This window comes from Ochotona curzoniae, unplaced genomic scaffold (assembly GCF_017591425.1).
Source record: "Ochotona curzoniae isolate NIBS_2020 unplaced genomic scaffold, NIBS_Ocur_1.0 patch14, whole genome shotgun sequence".
Lineage (NCBI taxonomy): Eukaryota > Metazoa > Chordata > Mammalia > Lagomorpha > Ochotonidae > Ochotona > Ochotona curzoniae.
Window position 1 is genome coordinate 2,375,854 of NW_024466684.1, and position 13,964 is coordinate 2,389,817.

At 43.7% G+C, this 13,964-nt stretch overlaps 1 protein-coding gene across 5 annotated transcripts in view; it reads left to right on the forward strand.

Moving 5' to 3' along the window:
- The first annotated feature begins 1 nt into the window (after position 1).
- The window catches only part of LOC121166433 (nibrin-like), a 36,110-nt gene continuing 22,147 nt past the window's right edge, over positions 2-13,964 (forward strand). For 2 of the 5 annotated variants that reach the window (XM_040995532.1, XM_040995535.1), the window contains exons 1-6: positions 8-110; positions 1,470-1,472; positions 2,419-2,549; positions 3,596-3,744; positions 4,506-4,665; positions 6,668-6,771. In XM_040995532.1, coding sequence (XP_040851466.1) covers positions 74-110; positions 1,470-1,472; positions 2,419-2,549; positions 3,596-3,744; positions 4,506-4,665; positions 6,668-6,771 — 584 coding nt within the window. In that variant the 5' untranslated portion in view covers positions 8-73. Of the gene's footprint in view, positions 111-1,469; positions 1,473-2,418; positions 2,550-3,595; positions 3,745-4,505; positions 4,666-6,667; positions 6,772-13,964 lie in introns of all 5 variants that reach the window. The other 3 variants (XM_040995530.1, XM_040995531.1, XM_040995534.1) reach the window with 2 other exon arrangements.

Genomic DNA, 13,964 nt, shown 5'->3' on the forward strand with positions numbered 1-13,964 from the left:
AGCGCGCTCGCCCCGCAGCTCGGGCGGCTGGCAGGCGGGCTGGCGCCGGTCGCGTCGGCCGGCAGCAGGGCCCATGTGGAAGCTCCTCCCGGCCGCGGGCCCAGCCCGAGGTAAGGACAGAGAGGGACAGAGGGCCCGGGTTCGGAGGAGCGCCAACGCGGGGAAGGAAGTCGGGGAGGGTCGCTTCCGGTCGGGTCCCCTTACCTTCCGGGGCACGGCGGAACGGGAAGGAAACCGGGGGTCTGGCACGCGCGTGGTGGTCCCGGCTGCGCCGTGGCGGGGAAGGCCGGCTGTCCTCGGCCCCGGGGTTGGGCGGGTGGACGCCGGGCCCTGTCCCGCGCTGTGCAGTGGCCGTGGGACCCCGGCGCTGTGCAGTGGGCATGGGCGGTGGGGCGGCTGGCCCTTCGCTGAGCCCTGGCTGAGGTGGCTGAGGAGAAACCGGTGCACGGAGCAGCTGTCTGTTGTTTCAGGCGCGTTTCCGTGCTGTCAGCAAGAGGGGACAGCCCAGACTTTTTTTTTTGAAAGAGAGACCAGAATCTTGCATCTCCGAGTTCACTGGCCTAGATGTGTCCAACACTGGGGCTGGTCAGGCCCAAGCCAGGAACCCCGGGATGCAAGGGCCTCAGTTGCTGTCTGTCAGAGTGCGCCTTGGCGGTGCTGGGCTGGACCCCCTGCACAAACCTGGGATGCTGGTGTCCCAGGGGAGCTGCAGCAAAAGCCAGGCCACTTCACCCCGCCCCTTTCCTGTGTGTCTGCACTTCCCTAGTGGAAGTTGCTAGTTGCCTGCCTGCTGTTTGTGGTCCTTATTGGCTGATAAAAGGGTAAGCCGGGAAAGCCATGATTGCCTGTGTGCTCAGGGTGTTCACATTGTGATTAGGAAAAAAGGGTCTCCCAAGAGGCAGTGTTGACTGGCTATGTAAGGAGGATTAAAGAAAAAAAGAAAGATTTCTTTATTTCACTTGAATGAGAGCAGGAAAGACAGAGAAGTCCTCCATTCTTGGGATGGCCTCCATGGCCAGAGCTGGACCAGTGCAAAGCTGGCAGCTAGAAGCTTCCTCTCATTTCCCCTACAATGTGGATACACGGGTGCAGGAAGTTGGGTCATGCGCCACTGCTTTCCCAGCCAGAAGCAGGGAGCTGGATGGGAAGTGGAGCAGCTTGGGGTTGAACCAGTGTCCACATGCAATGCCAGCACTGCAAACTGAGAATTAATATGATCTGACCTCTGAAGGACTTTTGTAAATACCAATACAGGCATTCCTATGAACTTGCACCAGTGCAAGGCCAGACCATAAAGATTTCAGTTTGTCTCATGGCCCTCGGGGTTCCTGTGGATGTGTGGAAAGAAGACAGACCTGAGACAAATTGAGTTTGGCACAGCATACCTGAGGAAAGGCTTCATGAATCAAGGTGTGGCCCGAGCCAGTGGAGGTTGAGAGAGCAGTACCCAACAGTCCAGCAGACGGTAGGAGGTGACTTCCAAAACAGCAGGATTGGTTAGTTGCAGCTCACTGTTGGCCTGGTCTGAGTGTGCAGTGAGAAGGCATTTGCCCTGCAGGACCTGGTCTGAGTAGCTGACAGGCTGAGACTTAGCCATCTGTTACGGGGATAGCACTGCTCAGACCAGGCAGACATTTGGCACTGTGTAGCAGGGCTAGCCTGGGAGTCCTGTTCAGCCTATCCCCAGCTGTTGGCTAAAGTGCACCCTTGGCCACAGCTCAGAGTTGAGTTACTGCCACCTGTGGGCAGACCTAGCTTGAGTCCAGGGCTCAGATACCCTGGATGTTTGGGCAGTGAGTCAGAACGCGTATCCCTGTCCCCCAAATAAGTAAAGTAAGGTAAAAATTTACAAACAAAGAATAGAGGCTGGTGTGATGGCTCAACTGGCTAATCCTCTACTGTTAGCACTGGCATCCCATATGGGCACTGGTCCTTATTCCAGCTGCTCCACTGCCCATCCAGCTCCCTGCTTGTGGCCTGGGAAAGCAGTCCAGGATGACCCAAAGCCTTGGGACCCTGCACTCAATATGAGAGAACTGGAAGAAGCTCCTGTCTCCTGGTCTCAGATCGGCACAGCTCTTTTGTTGTGGCCATTTGGGGAGTGAACTAATGGATGGAAGCTCCAGTCAAGTTCATATTGGGACTTTACTTGGGATTTCAGTAAATGTATACTTTGGGAAAGTATTAATTCCTTTCACTGTTGTTATTCCTTGAGAGAAGTGGTATGCCCTTGCATTAATGTAGGTGATCTTTTGATATTCCTCAATAAGGGTTTAATAGAAAATGGGAGTTTAATTTATGTAAAACTGATGAACATTGAAATAGCAAAGTGTTTTCTTGACACATCATGAATTTTATCCTATATAATGTACACATTTATGTATGTGTGTTTGTGTCTCATTATTTTATTCCTCTTAGAACCATACAGACTTTTGACTGGCACTGAGTACATCGTTGGAAGGAAAAACTGTGCTATTCTAATTGAAGATGATCAGTCAATCAGTCGAAATCATGCAGTGTTAACCGCTAATTTTGCTGTGACCAACTTGGTATGTTCCTGATTGTATTTTGCTAGCTTGCAGTGAGAGTTGAAATCAGTACATTGCCTTGATGTGAGAGAGAGAGAGCTGTTTGAGCATTTTATGCTTTTGTTTCAGTGACTTAGAAACTTGGAGAAAGTAGGTTGTATTTGTATTTGTTTACTTAACAACATTGACTGTTCCGTGGTGAGAGTTATTGGGCTTAGCTGTGATACATTCATGATGCTCGCTCTTAAAGAGAGTATGTGACTGATGGACACAAAGTCTGGGTGTGTAAAGGGAGGCTCCGCAGTGGGAATGACGGTTTTCCCGGGGAAGACAACTGTTGCTTCTGATCCACAGCTCTTTTGAATGGCTTGGAAGGTATTTGTTAGCTTTCACCAGAACCACGGGTGATGAGAGTGATAAAAATATATGAATAAATACGTTCAAAATCATCGTGGTAGGAACAAGAAAGTAAGCAGTTAGTTTGAACAAATGTGACAAATGCACAAGTGATGGATTAGTTTACTGGCATTTAGGTTTTGTGTCTATTTGTGTTGTAGAAAAGCATTATTATAGAAGTTGCAAGAGAAAAAATAAAATAAAATTATTACCAAAAGTCAGAACCTCTAGGCTTTATGCCTTGTTTTCATTCGCCCAGTATTTACCATGTGCTTTTGATAATGTAAACAAAGCAAAACGAAAACTTAGGACTGAAGCTGTCATGTTATGCATGAAGCAAACTGCTGCCAATCATAAAATTCTCAAGTGTGTGAAATGGAAGGGTTGGGAAAGTCCCAACTGATTTACAGAAATAAAGAAAAATTTGTGTTCTAAGAGTTATAATTCTGAAATTCAGAGATTTTCTTAAAGGGAGATATTTATGTTAATTGCTAATTAGTCCTTTGAAGGCAGCCAGAACAGTAGCTGTCATTCCCTGTGGTGGCAGGATATGCAGCTATTTATTATTTTACCCTTTTCAAAAGTTATCAAATGTCTCCTGTGAATAATTTCCCCCTGGATTGTATGTGCTTGAGCTGTAAAAGACTTGTAATTACTTCTCTAATTTTCAGAGTCAAACTGATGAAATCCCTGTATTGACAATCAAAGATACTTCTAAATATGGTACCTTTGTTAATGAGGCAAAAATGCAAAATCACCTTCCCCAAACTTTGAAGACAGGGGATAGAGTCACCTTTGGAGTGTTTGAAAGTAAATTCAGGTATGGATTTGTTTATTTAATTTTTGTTGTTAAAGATTTACTTTTACATGAAAGGCAGATGAACAGAGAGAAGGAGAGACTAAGAGATCCTGCCTTCACTCCCAAGTTGCCACAACAGCCAGAGGTGGGCCAATCTGAAGCCAGGAACCAGGAGCCTCTTCTGAGTCTCCCACATGGCTGAGGAGTCCCACAACTTTGGGCTGTCCTTGACTGCCTTCTCAGGCCACAAGCAGGGAGCTGGATCCACATTTGGGAAGCTGGGGTATGAACTGTTGCCCATATAGAATCCTGGTGGAAGCTTAGTGTACCAAACCAATGGCACTGGCCCCACACTTTTTAAATTAGATTAAAGTGGACAATTTTATCTCACAACAATTGAATGTTAAAGCAAAGATAAGGATTATAAGGTGACAGTATAATTGACTTCCCGTTTAGCACAGTAGTGAACTCTGTGTGGTTGGTATATTTTGTGGATCACAGGTGGGGGGTGACAGGTAAGTAAAAGTTTGTGTTAGTCCCTGTGAGTTGTGATAGGAGCCTCGTTTGTTTGATGCTTCATAAGTTAAAATGTAATGTTGATGTTGGCCATGTCTTTTTCTTCTTTGGGAACACAAGACTTAGGAGGTAAGAATTTCCTAAGTTACAAATTTATAATGTGTCAAAATTAAACGAATAATATGTTGTAAGCTTAAAGTTGTAAAGTATTGTAAAGTTGTAAAGTCTTTCTAACTGTGATAACGTAACTTTATTGTCATTCACAGGGTAGAGTATGAGCCTTTGGTTGCCTGTTCTTCTTGCTTAGATGTGTCTGGGAAAACTGCTCTAAATCAAGCTGTGTTGCAACTTGGAGGACTCACTGTGAACAGCTGGACAAAAGAATGTACTCACCTTGTCATGATGTCAGTGAAAGTCACCATGAAAGTAAGTTGAACTGTGTTCCCATATTAAAACAAGTTCTGGGACCTTGAGTGAACTCACCCACAGCACAGAGTTAGCACCATGTGTCTCTTCTGTCAGATTGTCTTCCTCCAGTCTCTGACATTGTCTCATGGTCTCATGCTCCCTCAGTTAAGTTATAATCACACAAAGATTTCTTTGCTGTATCTTTAAAGCCCTGAGATGTATGGATATGTACCTTCCAAAGATGCTGACTAGTCATTAAAGCAGTGAAGTATTTTGGTATATTTTCAGGTTTTGCATTTTCATCAGATTTGATATATCCAAAGGTAATTGAAAAATGGCATTTAAGATGTGATTCGTTAAACAGGCTGACTGTGCAAAAGATATGTGGGATTGTTTTAGACTGAAAAGCAACAAATACTTTGATTCCTGTGTTTGAAGATGCAAAAACCTTTTGTTATAATTAATTAAATATTACTGTTATATTCTGATTTATGCATAAATGGCTCTTATGTGTGTACATATATATGTATGCAATAGCTGTCAAAGAGAAAGGCTTGTTGCCCAGATTGAACCTGAAGTTAAATTTGTACCATGGTGAAGTTACCCTGAACAAAGATATTTCCATCTTGGAAAATTTAGGACATTGATTTTTTTGCTTCTGCAGCAAGACTTACTGAAAAAATACTCATGTTGATAAATTCACAGGTAATATATTCATAAAACATTTGTAAAACCAAAATATGCATGAGGACATATTTAAATGTTAGCTCAGCGTAATCCCCCTTAAGATATTAAGTTACTTAAATGGAATAGTTAATGATACATGGGTTTAGAAGGCCTGAAATAAGGTCAAAGATGCTTTGATTGTCTTGGGTTATTTTGCCAAGTCCTCAGAGCTGGACACTTCTAGCACCTGACATGCTAATGACCACCATTAGAGACACCACCATGGAGTGTGCAGTGTTTCTTCTTTGGTGTTTCTGATCACTTTTTGTAAAATAAATAAATAAATAAATGAACCCTGATCATTAGTTTTTGCTCAGCGTTCTCAATGCATAGTTAGGCTTATAAGGTTTTGTTTTGTTTTGTTTTGCTTTTTGCTTTTGTTTTGTTTAGATTATTGAATGTTAGGACCAGAGGGAAACCTGAGGAGTATTTAGTTCAGCTTTTATATTTTGAAGAGAAATTGTGACTCAGCAGTTAAGTGCTTAGCCCAGAATCGCGCATGTTGCAGTTTTATTCAGTCCTGTGTTGATTGCATTTCACTACTTCCTGTTGGATTTGGATGATCTCATTCACATAGGAAGTTGGGATCTGTCAGATTCCAGTCTTTAGAGATACCCTCAATCTGGTCGCTCCTAACACCTGCATTATTGAAAACATATGTATAAACTGTATAGTTGGATTATTTCCTAGAATATGCCAGCTCTTTCTTATTTTAATTGCCCACAGTAGTATTTTCTAGTCCTTTATGAGTTTGTGGATGTGTGTTACTTGAGGCTGATAGCTTGATTCACGTTAGTTCACAGTTTCGTTCTCTCTTTATGTGTGCATCAGCTTCCACTGAGCCTAACCAGTTGCTCCTTGATTTGCTGTGTTGAAGAGGCTTTATTCTATACTCTTACTCCTTCTGAAAGCAGTAAGGCTCCAAAGAAATTTGCATTTATCTCTTAATGTGTATTGCCTCTGCAGGATGGGTTAGATTTCTTCAGCCTGAACGTGTACTTGTAATGTTTTTCCAATTGGAATACATTTTTAAAGTCTTTGTGTTATTCTGCCTATCCCAAAGGACTACTGTGTCATTGGCTTCTGATAATTGAGTAGTTCTGGTTTGTGGTATAAAACTGAGCAAATATGAAATTCTATTTTACAGATTGTGACTTCATTTATCAAATTAAGAAAAGGAAAGAAAACAATTATTAGAAAGGCATGTTTGTAGTTTATAACATGAATGTTTTCTTTAGAAGAAGCTATCATAATGACTGTATATATATATCCACATATATTTTCTTTCTTTTAGACGATTTGTGCACTCATTTGTGGATGCCCCATTGTAAAGCCAGAGTATTTTACTGAATTTCTCCAAGCAGTTCAGTCCAAGAAACAGCCTCCACAAATAGAAAGGTATATTATGTGTTTCTAATTAACAACATATGACAGAAAAGATGAGCGCATTGACTTTCGGTTAACTCTCTGGAATTCTAGATGTGATAGTTGCTGTGTTCCACGTTTTTCTTGTGTGTGTATGTGTTCCATGTTAATGAGATTTTTTCAGTTAGTATGTAAAGAAAGAGTATCCCAAATTCTTAATTGGTTATTTCTTAGCTCTGTGAAACAGATGTTAACTGCTAATATATAACAAAAAACTGTTGTAGCATGGTAAATAGGTCAGCATTGCTCATGTGCCAGTGTCAGGGTCATGGGTGAGGTACCCTTGGTAGTGGGGCTGCAGCAACCCTCTTGGAGAACCACATATTTGCACGTAAATGTTGATGGCACTGGGCACTGCTTTTGTTACCTCATTTCAAAATGAGGTCAGCACTGACACAGTTTAGTAGCTCTAGATTAGTAATTCCATCTATAAAATCTGAGCACATGGCTTGCTCTCATCCTACTTGCCTGTTAAAAGAAATGTTGATTTTTGGTAATTGCAACAAAAGGTGGATGATACGTGCCAGATTTGTGAGCCACTAGACTTGGAGATCTGTTTATGGATATTGTTAGTGATGCTTTAAAGCAGTAAGAATTAGGGTTACAAGGGAAAGTATTTGTTATTATTTATTCCAAATTGTATGATCAAAATGCTGAGCATTACAAAATGGTAAATGTCTTTAGTCAGTTACGTAGAAGAGCTTGTTTACTCAAAATGTACAAGTCAGTGAATTATAGGGTATGTGACAAAATAGATTGTATTTTTTTTCTTGGTAAGGTTTACTTAAAAGATAAGGACATCCCAGACACACACTTAGGGCTAGAGTGGCCAGAGAGAGGAAGGGTTGTAAAGAGATTTTCTGCTTTAATCTTGTTATCTTGGGTGGGGAAGAGAGAGTGCTGCTTGCCATTGACTGGCTTCTTGTGAGCCTGGAAAGAGGGGTAGTACCTAATACCACCCCAAGTCCCAGGTGAGGGGAGTGCCTCCTGAGGAAGGGGCCATCTGATTGACAAGTAGATAGACCACATTGCATAAGGTAGGGGAGCTTTGGCTTCCAGTTGGTGATGCTAAGCTTGCTACTTATGTGTCCTGTTTCACTCTCCCACTAAGAGATTTCCAACCCCTTTTCTTAAGGGCTGCTGGAGGATATACATTTGTCTCATCTTCTGTAGCTGCTTCTTACTGATTAGGTGTGAAGGTCTTCATGTCCTGGGTTCAGAAAGCTCTCTGCATCTCACCTAATGGCTACATCTCAGGAGCCATAGAAAACTTAGCTGATTCTGCTGGCTGTGTCCATAGATTACTGTCACTAACTCTGAGAAGTTTCTGGCCTTTTTTGTCTTTGAGGTGGCATCTGAGGACCTCAGCTGGTTTGTAAGAGCAGGCTGACTCATTCGAGTGCACCTGGACATGCTCCCCTCCTCTGCACTGGAGTCAGCGCAGGCAGCACAGCATGCACTGTATGTTTCAGCGCTAAAACACACAGCCCACTCTGTGCTCCCTGAGATTGGGGATCCTGCCTTGTCTGGGACCAATCAGTCCCGAAAGCCTGGGGTTCTTGGTGACACCAAAGGCTGTTTCTGTGGATCACCCCACATTTCCTGCCATGGGTGTGACTGCCTGGGACCTGCTAGACCCCTAACCTGCTGCACAAAAGCCATCAGTGCAGCCAGATTGTACGATTACAAGCTTACATTGATTCTATAGAATGACTGGCTATTTAAAATGGCCTTAAGTTTAGGAGTGTTAAGGAAGTTAAGAATTTCAAAAGTATTTTTTATCAGCATGTTGTAGTGTTACTAATGTTTTTATTTTGTAAGGATTTTTTTTTTCTTATTGGAAAGACAGATCAGGTTTATGAGAGAAAAAGACAGAGACAAAGATCTTCCATCCGCTGGTTCACTTCCCAAATGGCTGCAACAGCCAAAACTGAGCTGATCTGAAACCAGGAGCCAGGAGCTTCTTCTGGGTCTCCCAGATGGGCACAGGATCCCAAGGTTTTGGGCCTTCCTCTGCTGATTTCCCAGGCCATAAGCATGGAGCTGGATGGGAAGTGGAACGGCTGGAACACAAATCAGCACCCATGTGGGATGCCAGTGCTTACAGGACAAAGATTTAATCTCTGAGCCATTGTGCCGGGCCCACTCATTTTATTGTTAGAGCAGTAACAAAGTGGTTCGTGTTCATAAGCATGTCTTATTGCATACATATGTATGAGCTATGTTTTTATAGGACTGACAGATATAGATTTGTTAATATCAGCATCACCATAAACACATGGTTATGTGTTATGCTACATCACGATGGGTATGAAGTACTGGGTAGTAGTGGTAGTTTGTGATTTTTGTCCTTTACTTCCAAAAATTTATTTATTTTATTGGAAAGGCAGATTTATAGAGAGTAGGACAGAGAGAAAGATTTTCAGTCCACTGGTTCAATGTCCAAGTGGCCACAATGGCCAGAGTTGAGTCAATCTGAAGCCAGGAGCCAGAAGCTTCTTCCAAGACTCCAATGTGGGTGCAGATCCCAAGATGTTGGGCAATCCTCCAAGGCTTGTGCAGGCCACAGGCAGGGAGCTGGATGGGATGTGGAGCAGCCAGGACACAAACTGGCAATCAAATGGGATCCCAGGGCATGCACCGCAAGGATTTAGCCATATGGGATCCCAGTGCTTTCAAGGCAAGGATTTAACCACTGAGCCATTGTGCCGGGCCTCCACATCCTCTTTTGATGTCACCTTCAGCCTGATACACATCCTTTGAGGTCCTGAGTGTGGACATGATCACCAGGGGAAATGCAGAAGTAGGCAGGTGACAGAACCTTAGAGAGCCACTGTCAGCAGGCTTCTGTGGACGTTGTCTGAGATACTGAGTCTCCTTTGTCGTTTTCTCTTTGCTTTTCTGCTGGCCCCATCCACGTGGCCTTTCATTTTCTGCCCTGGTGGCCCAATGTGGTGCTGACCTCCTCCAGAGTGACCAGAAGAGGATCAGGGTAAAGTATACACACAGAGGCGGCACAACAGCCTAGAATCACTGCCCATGTTACCTTGTGGATGTTTGAAGATCTGGCCAAAGACTATCCAATGCTGGTGACCTTGAAGGGAAAAGAGACAGAGAAAGTAGGGAGGGAGAAAAGTAAAGAAGGAAGACAGGCAGGCAGGCAGTAGTAGGTTTTTTTATCTTGGGCCAGGTGTGGTGGTCTAGCAGCTTAAGTTCTCGCCTTGCAAACGCTGGGATCCCATATAGGTGCTGATTCTAATCCTGTCAGCCCTGCTTCTTATCCAGCTCCTTGCTTATGGCCTGGGAAATAGTGGAGGATGGCCCAAAGTCTCAGGATCCTGCACCCACGTGGGAGACCTGGAGGAAGTTCCTGGGTCCAAGCTTTGGATCGGCTTAGCTTCAGCCGGTGCAGTCTCTTAGGGAGTGAATTATCAGATGGAAGATCTTCCTCTCTGTTTCTCCTCCTGCTCTGTATATCTGACTTTGCAATAAAGATGAAATAAATCTTTACATCATACATATGGCATAGGTTGGGGGCAGACCAGGCTGAACCCATTCACATCAACCGCTGGCGAATCTGAGCACCAGCATAGAGTGTGGGTCAGGCCAGTTTCGGTCACAACACATACCAGTGCACATTAAGGAATGCCAGTGTGAGGTGAGCCATACCAGATATGGTTGCAGTGCCCAAATAGCACACTTGAGAACCGGGGTGGGGCGGGGGGAAGGGGAGAGGAGGCAAAGCCTTAGGGGAATGTGGGCTCCCCTGCTGGACAACCACTCCCACTGGAGAGCATGAGTTGGGATGGGGGCAGACCAGACCAGGCAGGGCTACAACACCTGTGGGCCTCATGTGAGCTAGATTGGGGAAGGGCCAGATTGGGCTGACTGTTCTGACTGGTGCAAGCAAAAATTAGAGTGGGTGAGGGTTGGTTGGGCTTTGCCACATCATCAGATGGCAGAGGCTGGCACTGGAGGCCAATTCTGTTAAGTGCCAGAACCACCTGGAGAGTGCACAATCCGGAAGTTGGCTTGGCCTAGTAGGAAGATAGTGGGCACCTCCCTTGTGGGTAACCACTCCCACTGGAGAGCATGAAAACCAGGGCAGGGACAGGGTGGTTAGACAGAAAGGCATCTGCAAGTGTGTGTGGGGGGGCTGGATAGTAGGTTGGTTGGATTGAACTAGGCTTCAATGCCTATGGGATATGGGATCCCGGGCGTGCAAGGTGAGGACCCTAAACACTTGCGCCACTGCACCGGGCCCAAGTACCCTGTATTCTTACACAGCTTGTGTGGTGTGCCAAAAATGCAGTGCTCTGAAGGCCTTTTACACGAGCCTGTTCTCAAACAGCAGGCTTTTTGGCTGCTTGTTACGAAACGGGCGGGCCCAAGGTCAGTGTTCTCTCCCTGGTAGCACAATCCACACAAGATACAGTCTATCCTGCCACGGTCCTTGATCAGGACGTGACCTACAAACAGTGATGCTTATGCTGCCTGCTTTGTCTCTGAGCCAGCAGTCTGTCTATTGCCTGCAAGTGTGAAACTGGAACAAATTTGACCTCACTAGCTTGCCATTAGGTTTTAGGCCTAATAAACACACCAATCTGAAACAGTCAGTACATGAACATTTAGGAAGTTTGTACTAGTAGAGAACAGCATATATAATCAGTTAAAATCCAAGGCAAAGCATTGTGCCGCACACCTGCAAGTTGTAGCTGCCCCTTGGGCTAAGCTTTTAGAGATCATGTAAAGAAGCAGTGTAGTAAGTGGTTCGAGAAAGCAGGAACATGCTCCCAGCACACTGATGAAACAGGGAGCTGTGCAGGTCCTGGGGGAGTAGTTGTTGCTGGGGATACTGATTTCACTGTATTCAGTGTGTTTGGAGAAATCCGTGCTCAGTGTGTTTGAAAAATCTTAAAAGACAAAAGCAAAATGAATTATTGTGGGTTAGATGAAATGTATTAAAGATGAGATAAACATTTATGTACAAGTATATGATGTAAATGGTAAAAAGTATTTCTTGATTATCTTTACATAAATATGTGGATAACGTGTGCCAGTTACTATGAAAACATTATTTTACTTATGGCTCTTAACATTTTATACAATCAGGCCAAGTTTATTTTTAAATATTTTTATGCACTTTGTATTTGGTAGCCTTCTATTGAAGCAGCCTGCCTCTAATCTATATTTCTATCAGATTATATTTGTGTTTTCTAGTTTTCTTACCAGCTGTCACTGGAGCACCAGAAATGCTTTGAAACTTCTTGAAAACATTACTTCAGAAATAGTGACTTTAATTAGTTGTATAGTTCTCACTAATCTCTGTTCTCATCAGTACACTGAGAAATGAAAGGCTCATCTAGGAATATGAAGTTCAGAACATGGCTCGCTTTTTCTCACTGTGTTATTAATCATCTGTGTTTGTCCTGGAGTTGGAGCACAGGGGTGAAGCTGAGATCGCAGTCTGTGTGCCAGGTCAAGTACGGCTTTCTCTCCAGCTACCCACTAATGCATCGGTGTTCTTTGCTCAGGGTAGTTCTTCCCTATATCTGTGTTTTTGTCAAGGTAGATTGTACCTAGTGGTGAGTTTCAAATTACACAGTGTTTAAAGTAAACCAAGGTACATTGTGGGTTTTTAAAAAAATATTTATTATGTATTTTTATTACAAAGTCAGATATACAGAGAGGAGGAGAAACAGAGAGGAAGATCTTTGCATCCAATGATTCATTCCCCCAGTGAGCGCAAAGGCTGGTGCTGTGCCAATCCAAAGCCAAGAGCCAGAACTTCCTCCAGGTTTCCCACATGGGTGCAGGATCCCAAAGCATTGGGCCATCCTCGACTGCTTTTCCCAAGCCACAAGCAGGGAGCTGGATGGGAAGTGGAGCTGCCGGGATTAGAACCGGCACCCATATAGGATGCCAGCGTGTTCAAGGCAAGGCCTTTAGCCGCTAGGCCACGCTGCTGGGCCCAGTACATTGTTTTAATCCCAGCATTTTAATACCTAAATTTGTAGTTCACAAGTTGAGAGATGTTTATACTTTGTATATGTATCAAAGTTATAATTTATATTTATGTCTGTTGAATGTCTACCATAAACCAGGCAGAAGATACACTTGAAGATTGAATAAGCCAAAAAAATTTACAGGGACTCAGGTTGTTGTGCAGCAGTCTCAGCTGTCGCCTGCAGTGCTAACAGCATGGCATATGGATACCAGTTCGTGTCTTGACTTACCCCCTTTAGATGCAGTTCCCTGTTAATGTCCTGGGAAAAGCAGCAGCAGATGACCCAACTTCTTGGGACCCTTCCATCCATGTGGGAGACCTGAAGAAGCTCCTTGCTCCTGCCTTCACCCTGGTTCACGTTGGCTGTTGAGGCCATTTGGGAAGTGAAAGCAGTGAGCCAACAGATGGAAGATAGTGCTCTGGCTTGGCTCTCTCTTCCCTCCCAGAGTTCCTTCTCTGGAACTCTATCCGATCAAATAATTAAATCTTTTTTTTTTAAACTATTAGATTTCTGCCCTCATCGTATTTAGTGGAAGAACCAAATATTCTAGACTCAGAAATAGTTAGTACTCTCATAGTATTGTTAGGAAAAGCTGAAGGGAAATTCTATGCTTATTTTTACGATCCTAGTTCAGTGTAGAATCTTAAATTCTTTGAACGAAATTACAGCTAACTCTTTTCTTAGGTACAGTAATCTGCTAAAAGTGAACTATGTCATTTTATCGAAAGGCAGATATACAGAGAGGAGAGACAGAGAGGAAGATCTAACTCTTTTCTTAGGTGCAGGTTCCCAGCTAACAGTGCTAAAAGTAATTATGTATATTAAGGACCTTTAGTTGAACTATGTCATTTTAAAAGAGAACAGGAGAGTTAACATGGTAGCTCGAATTTTATATTGTCACCCAGTCCCCCGAGATTTTGGCTTGCAGAAATCATTTCAGGATACACTTAGAGCATTTGTTGTGATGGATTGGAGAAATGCTGTTATTCTTCAAGTTGCCATAAATTTTCCACTTTTCTGTCAAGACTCAGCTTTACTTTAGCAGATGTGTCATATTCTGTGTGGCCAAGGAGAAATGGAGGCGGAGCGAGATGGCAGCTGGAAGGAGGAAGCAGGGAAATCAGTTCTACCTCCTTTGATCACCATTAAGATTGCAAT